The following is a 12761-nucleotide window of genomic DNA, read 5'->3' on the forward strand; positions in this document are numbered from 1 at the left end:
TTATTTAAAATTGCAAGCATTCCTTCCTATTGCAGTTTTACAAAGATGTATTTACTGATGCTTAAATTTTGATTTTTCACCACCCCCCCCACCAAAAGAAAAGAAAACCTATGGGAGGAAAGTGTTCCCTAACTCTGTGGCTTTAGTGAAGCGTCAGTCCCCAGGAGCTGTGCTGAGGCTTGTAGCCACTTTGAAATGTTTGAGGACTTTTCCCAAACCCAGAGTAAATGATAGCGCCAGTGTCCTGGTGGTTCTCAACTACCAGGAGTGTTGGCTGGAACCTGTCAGAACCGTCAGCCTCAGCCTGGGCCGCCACGTGGAAACTGCTGTCACAGCTCTGCCTGGTGCCAGCCACACACGCATTTCGGAGCTACATTTCCCTGTGGCTCATATTGCTGGGTCTCCAGTGGGCCACTGAATCCTTTAGATAATAATAGTCTGTAAGCCAGTGCCCTGACCTGTTTCACTGATGTGTCCCACAAGTGTATGCAGTGGGGTCTGAGCCAGAGCCTTTGGGAACCTTGGTGTTGGTCATTTTCGCCACTTGTTGACTTGCTGGTAATTCTCACCTCTTGGAGTTTTAGCTGGAGAGGTACAATAGAAGTTGTCCTATGGCATGTGATGGGGATAACTAGTAAGTAATCAATACATTTAAACAGTTATTTGAAGCAGGAAATTTACATCTGACTGGTTAGTCTCAGCTAAGCTTTGGATTCCATGCTAGCAAAGTAGTAATATTCTAGATGATGTAACTGAGGTGACACATCCTTAATGAAACAGTGGACTGATTTGTTAGTAAATGAAATTATTCTATATATAAGCCTTGGGAAATTGATGAGTAGTTCTTAAATCACTGTTTAGCCAGAGATGATACTTTAAAAGCTGTTATTAAGTTCTTATCAGTCTTTCTTCCATCCTCTGCATTCATTTAAATTTGCTGCTTAGACGTGCAGGTAAGCCATGTTGTCACCATGACTTGCAGTCATGTCTTTCTGAATGGCCCTTCACAATCTAGAATTAGACGTGGATTCCTCAGTTTATTCACTGGATAATAAATGAGGATGTGTCATGATTATGAATGAGAAGTGCATTCTCGTTAGATCCCAGCGCAGAAGACTTTCAGAAATGATATGCCCTCATCTTTACCATATAAGGCCGTATTGTATGGTTTCCTTCAGTTTCCATGGACTTGAGCTCTCAGTAACTTGTAATTGCCCAGCTCCGCCCTTTTAAAGATACATACTCATGGGTGAAATATGTTGTGCTTTGGGTTTGATTTTATTGCAGGTAAGAAACTATTTGGAGGTGTAAGCCCTTGGAATCCAGGTAGCTGATGCCTGACCATGTGTGGAGAGCGTCCTGTGTGTGAAACCATCAGTGCACATTGAAAACAGCAGTGTTCCTCACACGCTCTGCCTTGTGTTCCTTTATCACTACCAGACATTGAGTCGATTCCCTTCCTGCCGTGCTGTAGGAGGATATGACTTTCCCTGCTTTATTTGTTGTAAGCATTTAGGGCGATGCTATAACCAGAGGAAGCAGCTGTTTGCAGGGTATCATTTTTGATTAACTTTGGGTTTCTGATGACCAGCTGCCAATAATTTCCACATTACTCTTGTGCCTTTTTCACAAGCTCATGGCATAGTGAAAATTATCTTTCCCTGTAGAAACCTTATAGGATTGTCAGTGATATTTTCGATCTCTGCTTCTTGGCTTTCTCTGTTGCTATTTCTTTGTCTAGAAAGTGGGAGTAACAGAGTTGCCATATCATGCAGGTAGTTGTGATAATGCAGATAAAAGATCTTCATACAGTTCTTAGCATGTAATGTAAGTCTTCTGAAACCACTAGTGATTTTTATTACTGATTTTTTTAATAGAAAGGAGGGAAATAAGTGACACTTGTCCTTTAAATGACATCCAAGTCCTTGTGAAAATGTTGGGCCCTTTAGTACTTTTATGCTGTAGACTTGTTGGGGCTGAGTTGAGAATGCAGAAATGCTTCTTACTATTCTCAGGTACCTTACTTGACTGAAGAATACTGGTAAGTAGCTATTAACTTTTGGCCAGGGTTGTGTAATTTTAACCTAAAAAAGAAAAGTCATTCAGTAAACTTCTGAGTATATAAGAACAACTAGTTCCCTGGTGGCTCAGCCAGTAAAGAGTTAGCCTGCAGTGCGGGAGACCTGGGTTCAATCCCTGTGTCAGGAAGATCCCCTGGAGGAGGGCATGGCAACCCAGTCCAGTATTCTTGCCTGGAGAATCCCATGGACAGAGGAGCCTGCTGGGCTACAGTCCGTGGGGTTGCAGAGAGTCGGACAGGACTGAGCAACTGAGCACACACAGCACAGCGTTAATGCACTCCCAGCTTCCCCTTGTTGCCGTACACCTAAGCAGAAGCTCTTCTTAGCCCAGACTGAAAAAAGTTATTTGCTGTCCTTAGCTTTTGAGAGCTTAGTGGCTGTACTCTACCATTAGGAAGGCCACAGGTGGTTTGCTGGGGAGAGCCCCAGAATGCAGAGACCCTGAGATCAAATAAAACAATTCAGGTAGAAAAGCTTTCTAAAGTTAAAGATTTTTTAAAAATGTAAATTAGTAGCAATACATTAGTGTGTTTCTCAACTTTATTATATTTTAATTATTTTTAAAATTAGGAAGCAAGTCATACATAATAGAACACTCCTGTACTCACCCACAAGATTAAACAGATGTTAAAATTTTGCCATATTTGTTTCATATCTGTTTTTTTTAAAAAACAGTAAAGCATAACAGATGTAGCTGAAACACCATTCCCCTTCCCATCTTTTCTTCTTCCCCAGAGGTAATCATCTTCTCAAAGTTGGTGTGCATCATATGTTTGTACTTTTATTACATGTACATATATCTATAACACAGACTACTATTTTCTATGTGTTAAACCTTTATGTAAGTGATGTTTATTCTTACACCAAAGGGCAGTTAAATTGCTTCTGCTTTTTTCACTGTTTCCAACAGTGCTGCCATGAATACCCTTCTTGTGCAAAATATGGGACAGACCATGTAGAAGTGGTATTGCTGAAGGGTGGGCACCTTCCATTCCAGTTGTTTCCAGATTGCTCTCAAAGGAATTATGGCAGGATACTCTCCTGGGCGCAGTTTCTATGACTTCCCCTTTCCCAACATCTTTGCTAGCACTTGTATTTAGATTTCTAAATTCTTGCCAGTTTTAATAGGGGTCAAATATTATTACCTTATTGTTTTAATTTGCAGTCCCCTGATTACCAGTGAGATGGAGTGCTTTCCATACAGCTGTTGGCTTTTCAGGCTTCCCTGTGGACCCTGTTCCTGTCATTTGCCCCTTATCCTGTTAAAGTGGTGTTGATTTTGTCAGATGTACGTTCTATGTATACATGCATATAACAGTGTGCAAATACAGAGGTAAATAGTAAATCTTCTCCCATTCTTCAGCTTATCCTTTTACTTATGATTTTTGAGAATAACCCACACTGCTGAATTTAGTTTACATTTTCCCCCCGTTTTGGGGGATGTTTGCATCAATATTTATGTCCTGTAGGTTTCCTTCATGTCAGGTGGTACATTCCTTAGGTAGTGAGTTCAGCAGTGTGCCTTGATTTTCTATTCTCTGGGAATGTGGGTTGGAGATGAGTTCTTCCTTGAATGTTGGTTAAAACTCATCTGTACAACCATCCAGGTCTGTTACATTTGGAATTTACTAACTGGTTGGTTTTGAGTGGGCAGTGATATATGGAGTTTACAGTACTGGTTCTTTTATGGTTCTGGGTCTCTCTAGGTTTCCTGTTTATTGAAAAACTTTTTCAATAAAGTTTTTCTAGGAGATGGCTTATTTTGTCTGGAATTTTAAGATTTGTTTTAGCTATATTCCACAAGTTTTAATATGGCATGTATTTACTGACCAGTTTTAACCTTTTTCTTATACTTTTGCTTTTCTTTTTTTAACCTTTTTCTATTGGCTGTTGGCCAGTTTTTATTTTCTATCTGAATTATTTAGTAATTCAGATGCATTGGAGATTTTTGGCTTATATTTTTCTGTTAATTTTTAATTGTTTTGCATTGCACGCAGAACATGCACTTTAGGATATTGATTCCTTGGTAGTTTTGGGGAGTTACTTTGTGGTATCCTAATTGGTTATTTTAAAGATAAATATTTAATGTGTGCTTGGAAACCAAGTTCATGTGTGCCTTGTCCTACCTCTACTGCAGTTCCTCATAATTACTACTGTTCTGTACAGTCAGCGCCCATTTACACTGGTCACGTTTGCCAGGTTTTTTGCTCACTGCTTGATTTGGGATCCCAGATCTTTCTTTTGATTAACTTTTTTTCCCCTGAAATAAGTCCTTGAACTTAATTCTTTGAAATTAACTTTGAAATAAGTCCAAGAACTTAATTCTTTGCATAAGAGTCTTTAAATGGTAAGTTTTCAGTATCTTTTTGTTTAAAATGTCCTTTTTTTTGGCCATCCATCACTTTTGAATGATAGTGTATCTGGGTATAGAATGCACAGGTGGTTGTTTTTCTTAGCATTTCCAAGATATTTTCCCCATATCTTTGTTTCTATACTTGCTTTTGAGAAGTCTGCCCACAGTTGACCTAGTCATACTCTCTCCCAAGTAATTTGTCTTTTCTCCCTGGCTGCTTTTGTTTGAGATTTTGTCTTTGTTTTAGGTGTTTTGGAATTGCACTAGGATGTGAATAGATGTGGATTTGTTTTTAGTTATTCTCCTTGGGTCTTGTGCCTCTTCAATCTGAAGACCTTCACCTTCAGTTAAACCGGAAAATCCTCAGCTTTCATCTCTTCAGTTTTTGCCTCGCTTGCATCCTCTCCTTCTGCAGTGTCTGTTGCAATGTGTATCAGATCCCACCTGGGCTTCATGTCTCAGAATGTTTTAAATTATAAAATATCACACATTCAAGAGAATAACTACTATATAGTTTAAATAATGATAATAGTGCATAATATAATGATAATACCATTAGAAAACAAACACGTGTGAGTTTGCCACCAGCGCACTGAGCAGTAGACCATCACCTGGGGCGGGAGCTCCAGGGAGGAGTGCTCACAGGGGGTCAGGTGGACACTGCTGGCTTCAGTGCTGAGTAGCAGTTCCTTCTTTAAGGAAGGATATGGGCAGGGATGTTGATAGAAGTGGGTTCCAGCAGTTGTTGAATTCTGGTAACATATTCTGATCTTTCGAAGTGCTTTCCCTTGATTGTGTCAGTCAGTTCTCACGTCAGTTCTGGAAGAAAGAACTCTAGGGTTCTCATCTTACAGGTGAGGCTCGGCCAGGGCCTCAGAGAGGAAGTGGCAGTGCCACACCCCAGCCCTGGCCCCTGCTCCCTGACTTCTGCCGCTCTGTGGCCTGTCAGTGACCCACATGGCTTCTCATATATGACCCAGGTTCTCTATAATACTCATTCAGGAGACCCACACTCTGGGTTGACTTAGTTTTGTTAGAGCAAGGGGGAGTGTGTGAAAAAACCCAGGCCTCAGGTCTGTAGGCTGGTCCATCTTCACCCCTCAACTTAGAACTCACCCTTCTCAACAGAAAACCTTCCCAGAGACTGGCCGCGATGCCTCTGGTTGCGTGTCCTCCTCTGTTCCTGCCGCCCTGGGCCTCTCCTGGTGCCAGCCGTGTTGTGCTGCACCGTGCCTGGAGCTTTAGGTGGGCTCCACACTCAGCCGGGACAGGCCTCCCTGCTATCTCTGTGTCTCCAACGCTCAGCTCAGTGTCTGGCCCAAGTGCACAGATAACACACGTTTGTAATTCTTAATGATGGAGTAAGTTAATATGCAGGAAAAACTAGTAATAAATGCCAGTTTTTCATTGAGTCTTTACTATATTCCAGGTACTGTAATTTTTTATAGATCTTATATAGATCATTGTAATGCTGAGCTATGATTTACCTTGTTTCTCATTTCCTCTTCGTGGTAATCCTAGGAGTTAAGTAGTGTTATTACTCATTTCACAGCTGATGAGCTGGAGCTTAGAAAAATTACTTGTCTGAGATCATATGCTGTTTAACCAAGAGAGCCTGGGTTTGAACCCATATCTCTCTGACTCTGAGCCTGTGACCTCTGCTTTAGCACACTGCTTCCCTGGAGATTTCCATAGTCAGTGGAGAAATCCAAATGTACTGATCTTAAACATTCTCCAAAAAGCCTGCCCCTGTGTTGTGACAGTTGGCCGTAACAGGAGAGGGTTTGGTTTTACACTGTGGTGATCCCTTTCTGTCCTCCTGCATTTAGCACATGTAGAAGAACCTCAGAAAGGACTGGCGCTAACCTTTTAAAAAGGAAGCAGCTTTTATACCCCTGTTGTTGTAATAGCATTTGTCTTGGTTAACACAGAGTTGGTCCAATAAGCCACACTGGGCTTGAGTGTGTAACATGAACACGTTGTGATGGTTGCTATGACCAATCTTAAAAGTTGTGTTCTTAATGAGATCTGGATCTGGCTAATGACTGAGTGCTAAAGTGGTTAATTAGAAGGCCCGGCTGACGTTTCTGTTGATTGAAGACAGCAGAGACCTTGGCACATCCTATGTCCTTCAGTCCCTGAGCAGTGTTGAAAGCTTTTCTTTGTATTACCTTCACTTGTTTGCTCACAGTGCCATCCATTTGTATATTCAAGGGTATTAGCTTATTATATTAAAGATTATATTTTACACTTTGAGTAATACTAGGGTTTTTTTTTTTTAAACAGTTGAAACACTTATAATTTACAGTTCAGCTATTTGTTAGAATTGTATTTTGGTAAAAAGACTTTTTCTTTTTTGCTATGTCTCTTAATGCCATTGATTAATTAAACATCTGGTTCTGGAAATGTAGCTCCTTTTGTTTGATAGAGTGTCCTCAGTAACTATTTCTAGAAATGCAAGTTGACAGTTCTTATTGGCTGACGTTGGCTGATCTGAACGTCTTTGGTAGAGTGTTGAGAGTTCAGGGTAGAGGTAATAAAGGAAAAATCTTTCTGAGAAAACATACAGACTCTGTGGCCTTGATGATACTTAATAGATCTCTTTCTCTCTCCTTTCAGACTGGTCGAATTGACAAATCCTACCCGACAGTATGTGGCCACACAGGACCAGTGCTGGACATAGACTGGTGCCCACACAATGACCAGGTCATTGCCAGCGGCTCGGAGGACTGCACTGTTATGGTAAGTCCCTGTGATGTGGTGGGCAAGCGGGCCAGCGCTCACATGCTGCCTTACAAGAGTGTGTGCACGGAGCTTTGAAATGCAGAAAATCGTAGTAGCTTTGATTGTCCATTGTATTATGTAAGAATTTAGCAACATCAAAGTTCAACTTTGATAAACCATTTTACAAGCCCTTATATCAAGGAGCTGTATGTACCCTGCTGTCTTTTTTTCTTCTTTCGAATGAGTGTGTGTACTTGTGTGTGTTCTTCCTTGTTAACAGTTAACACATCTGCTTGGTTGGGAAGATTTTAGAAAAGGTAAAGTGACTTTCAGGTATTTCCTTGAATGCCATTGGATGACATGACCTCCTTCCCCACCAAAAAGGCAGAAAATTGTTATCATGAATTGCATATTCCAGTGAAATATGATGCCAGAGGTTATACAGATAAATGGGACATGAAACAGATACTGAGAGATAGCAATGAGTTTTTTGCAAGTGCTTATTTCCAAGCTAATGTTTGTGGACCCCGATTAAGAAAGTCCTTTCTATGCAGGTGTACAAACATCCAACTTGAAAGATTTTTAAAGTAAGTTCTTTATGTTCCCTAGGTTCTGAAAGTAGGTTATATGTGAAACCAGGCTTTGGTGGAGGGAAGGAGTACTTTTGAAAGTGAAGCCTCTTGTTCTTGATTATGTTCTTCTTAGCCTTCAAATGTAATTATGGGTTTGGATCCATTTTTAACCCTATCCCAACATCTGCTGGAAAGGTTGAGCATGAGTGTGGAAGGGGAGTCCTGAAGTCAGGTCTGGATGGGGGCAGGTCTTCCCTAAGGCAGCCTCTCACTTAGCAGTGGAGAGCTGCAAGAACTGCACTCGGGGAGCTCCCTCTTGGTTTTCTGTGCACTGAACCAGACCTAGAAACATTGTTTGAAAGGCTTTGTTAATTATAATTATTTTACATAAACACAAATGAATTCCTGAACTGTGCCATTTAAACATTTACCAATTTTTCTCATGGACTTTTGGCTGAGGATAACTCCTCCTGTGATCTCATGATTTTGGCAGCCAAAGCGTATTAAAGAAATATGCTGCTATTGAAAGGAATTGTTCCATTTAACATGCCTTGCTAAATTGATCATTTGAATGGCTGCAGACACATTTTGCTAAGGGAGAGGAACAGTGTTCAGCCCCAATGCCAAAATCTTAATCTCAGAAACCTTAACCTTTCTTAGAGAGGGGTGTTTGACCCATCTCTCCTCATCTCCAGCACTATTGGTCATGTTGCCCTTTAAAAAAAAAAAACCACCTTTGAATTATAAAACACACTAAACAGTTAAGTGAAAAAGTGAATTGAGGGATTTATGACAGAGTGAACATCCTGTGACCACCACCCAGGTCAAGAAGTGGGACTCTCCCAGCCCCCTCAGACTCTTCCTGTGCCCACCCCAATCCCGAGCCGGCCCTCCCTCCACAAGTAACCAGTAAATTCACCTCCTTGCCTTCTCTTTGTGGTTTTAATCATGCAAACATGCATCTCTGGATGATGCTAGAGCTCTTCCAAGTTTTAAGAGCTTGATAGGTCCTTTAAGTCTTTCCTGGTCTACAGAAGGAGTTCCTCCTCCATCCTTTCCTTGTTAAAGATGCCTGACCTGAAGCTTCCAACAGTACAGATTCTGCTGATTGCACCCTCATGGTCCAGTTCAACCTGCTTCTCTGTCTTTCAGATTCCCTGCGAGTTGGCAGCTGCATCCTGGAGTGTGATTAGATTCAGATTCCAACCCTTTGACAAGCCTAGAGCTCCAGCTCTGGTCTCCCTCAAGGCATGAGGTCTCAAGATGCCTGTTTTTTTCTCTTTTTTTTAATTTGCGCAGTTATTGGATATCAGTTGTTTTCGTTTTCAGCTGGTAAAAGTTGTAAGCTGGTCCTCCCTCTTATCTGCTATTTAGTTACCCAGGAGTACAGTTCATACAGGAAAGCAGGGTAAACATTTGATTCTTTCCTTTTATTTACCCAGTTTTCAAGATAATGAATTGGTTCATGGTCTTCCTCAGAAGGTGACCAATTAGTTTTTCCTTTGGAGGTTTTCTTCCCCTTTCATTTCATATGGAACTCATGGATTTGAACTTATTTCACAGGTTTTGATCCATTACAGTTCTTCTTTCAAAGCTCAGCTCATTCAGTCTTTGTTAATGGGAACCTGTCTGCAGTTCCTGAGTCCTGACATGACCCTACTTGTTTCTGTTGCTTCCTTACTCTTTGGTATGTCGAAGTGTCCAAGGCCCTTCCTGGACATCTTTGGCCCCACACCTCGAATCGGCCCTTCTCTCAGAAGCTCTGGTTTCTTTGAGTGAAAAATGGAATTTCTAGGTCGCTGTCCGGATGTTTAGGGATGCTCATTGTTACTGTGGTGATCATTGTTTTTAAGACAGTGCAGTAAATTTGTTCAGAATATCCATATATATATTTAAAGATATAATACCTTGTGACTTAGTTTTAATCTTTCTAGTTCAAAGTCAGGACTATAGAGTTTTTATTTGACTTTAATAATACATCTCTGTCTCCTTTCTTTCACACCCAGAATCCTGGTTTTCAGGGATTCAAGATGAATTAAAATATTCTAGTCTATCTCATTTGCTGTTTCACGGTATACACACAGTAGTCTCACACTAAAAATATCAATAGTATCACCACTATCATGATTGCTGAAAGCAGTTTAAAAAAAAAAAAAGTCATTTGGATCATCTGACACTCCTCCTCTGGTAGATTGTAGACCCCAGTTCTCTGGAAACCAACCTGAGAGGGCTCCCTCCTGGGATGGGCTGGATCCATACTAAGGAGCAGTTCTAAGGGATGTAATCAACTAGGAAAGGTTTGTGGGAACAAGCGCTCTAAGCTCTTTGGTATTGACAGTAGCTTGTTGTGACCTTTATACTTGAAGGTAAATTTTTCTGGATATTCCTTTGCTCGCAGCATTTCCTTGAGTATTTAAATCTTATTTTGGCATAAAGTGGCATAAAAACCCAGATGATGGTGTAATTTTCTTTTCCTTATAGAGTATGTTCTTTTTGCCTAGATGTTCATAAGATTTTTGTTTTTTTCTTAAAATGTAGTAGATTTCACTAGAGTGTTTTTGGTTATTCTGAGTTGGTATTTCTGAGTATGTGATGTGCTCTTTCAGTGTAGCTTCAGGTCTTTTTTTTTTTCTTCCCTCCAGGAAAGTTTTCTTGACTTAGAAGTCTTCAAAGTTTGTTCTTTTGCTTTGGTTTTTTTCCTTTAGGGACTCGTGCTATCCAAATGCTTTATCATCTTTCTTTGATGTTTGATATTATCTATCTAGCTTTGATATTTATCAGTTTTTCTCCAAACCTTTTTTTTCTTCTTCTTCTTCTTCTTTTTTTTTTTTTTAGCATTTACAAAGATGTTTAATAGCACTCCTGTCTATTAAAGAAAACACAAAGTTCAAATGCCCTACATTAATTATGTTTAACACTTGGTTTATACATTTGAATAAAGAGAAATGCTGCTGAGTAGACATTGGATTTAAATAAAGATGTAGGTATAATTCATTACAATTTATATTATGAATAAATAAGAAAAAAGGGCTGAAAAAAACAGTAGAGATTTATTTTTCATTATTCTTTCATTTGGACCCAACACACCACACCCCTGCCCCACCAAGAACTTATTACTTCCCGCCATTAAATCATATGATGACTCTCCATCAGGCAGTTACAGCACAGAACCAGCCCCTGGTTTAGTGGAAGCAGTGTTTGGCTCTACAGTTTATATCCTAACTTCGCCCCAGCTTCAGGAGCACAAACTCATGCCTTTGGTCACTTGAGACTTTTAAAAAGCACCAACTGATGGTGTTAGCTGATTTGGACCTGAAATGTCACTGTCCAGCAGAGAAGAGGCTCTCACTAGATTCCAAATCTGTTATTTATTTTTCAGAAATCAAAGCAAGAAGAAACTTTTGAGAACAAGGCCATCCTAGGAATGTTCATAAAATCTCTCTTCAGCTTGTGGCCGATACATGAAATTATAAATAAATGAATAAATATCCCCTCCTCAACCAGGTGTGAGGCTTAACTAGCAGCTTCAGAGGCCTGGTCTATCTTTTGTGTTCAGAAAGAAACTTTGCCTTAAAAGGTCAGACCAGTAACACTGCAGCCCCAGCAGCCTCTGCAAAGAGGCCTTGCCAGCCACCAGCAGTCGAACACAGCAGTGCCCAGCACCAGTCCTCAGGCCTGCCTCTCCAGAGTTTCACAGGCAGGATCCATGTGAGGGGAGCAGCCCGTACTGCTGGAGGATGGCCCAGTGCTCCCCAGGGCGCAACAGGACAAAGGATGCCAGGCTTTCCAGGCACAGGCAAGTCGACCACAGTTGAGCCTCGTCACCCTCAGGGCTCTGGTTGTCCCCAGTTGGTCCCCAGTCAATCACCAAGGACAGACAAGGCCAGAGGTCCTGGAATTCCTCGACATTCAGAGAGCTGGCCTGAGGGCTGAGGTTGGTGCTGGTGAAAGCAAATGGTCCCCCAAAACACCTGGGCCGAGTCCTGCCTGAAAGGAGTGGAACCCGGATGCCTACAAGAGGAGTGGAGAGGCTCGGCTCCTCCGAGGGTTCCATCCCAGGGTCACTGGACCTGGCAGCAGGGGGCTCAGGAGCCCCTCGGGTGCTCTCCTATGGCGGGACCTGCAGACCTCAGCCACGCTGGGATCTGCGGGCCTTGGCCTCCTGCATGGGCGTACCAGAGACATCCCTCTGAGTCATTTCTTGTAGGCTAAAATTTTTCTGCTTTTTACCTTTTATTTCTTTGGGGGTGTTATTTTTGTCTGTTTGCTCTTACTTTCTTTGTTAGCCTTCGTTTCTAAAGTACTTTTACATTGATTTCTAATTTTTTCTTGATTTCCACCACCTAACTCTTGAATTTTTCAAGTTCGAACTTATAATGTTTCCTGTTTTGTTCTCTTAATAATGTCTTTTGAAGCGTGTGTGATAGCATTTAAATCGTTTTTTGGCACTGATCTTGTTAGTGTTCTGTATTGTCTGTCGGGATGCTATTCTTTACCTTATTTTCTTTTTTTCTTATAGTAGTTTTGGAGCCTTTATATATTTATTTTCCTCTCTTATTTTTATGTGAATTTAGTTTTTCCAAAGCTTTCGAAAGCTGGCTTTCTTTATAAAGCTATTCAAACTTTGCAGAGCGCCCTCTTCTGTCGTTTTCAGGTAGTGTTGAGGAACACCGTGGCTTGCTGTGTATTTCCTGACCTGCTTTTTATTTGACCTTTCTGATTCCTTTGTCCATCTTCTGTCCTGCTCAGCTTTGCTTCCATTTCTTGGAGCTGCCTCTCAGTGTGGGCCTGTCTCAGGAGGGAGTCCTCTCTGGTTGACTTCTAGAATATTGGGGTCTAGATTTCTCCAGCCCCTTCAGACCTTTGCTGTTTCGGGTCCCTGTTCTCGTCCACTGTTGGAGAAGGCAGAGCCCCTCCTGTTTCCGTTGTGGTCTCGTAACGGCCTGCTCTGCTCAGGTCTGTGGGGCCCCTGCTGCTGCCCCATGAGTTTTTCACACAGAGACCGACAGCACACAGGTCGTGTGGCTGTTG

General features: G+C 41.4%; 1 protein-coding gene across 2 annotated transcripts in view; it reads left to right on the forward strand.

Annotated features, from left to right (window-relative positions):
* Positions 1–12761, forward strand: part of CORO1C (coronin 1C) — a 74495-nt gene that overhangs the window by 39870 nt on the left and 21864 nt on the right. For both annotated transcript variants that reach the window (XM_020876047.2, XM_020876048.2), the window contains exon 3: positions 7054–7176. In XM_020876047.2, the coding sequence (XP_020731706.1) occupies positions 7054–7176 (123 nt within the window). The remainder of the gene's footprint in view (positions 1–7053; positions 7177–12761) is intronic.

Source organism: Odocoileus virginianus, chromosome 12 (assembly GCF_023699985.2).
Source record: "Odocoileus virginianus isolate 20LAN1187 ecotype Illinois chromosome 12, Ovbor_1.2, whole genome shotgun sequence".
Lineage (NCBI taxonomy): Eukaryota > Metazoa > Chordata > Mammalia > Artiodactyla > Cervidae > Odocoileus > Odocoileus virginianus.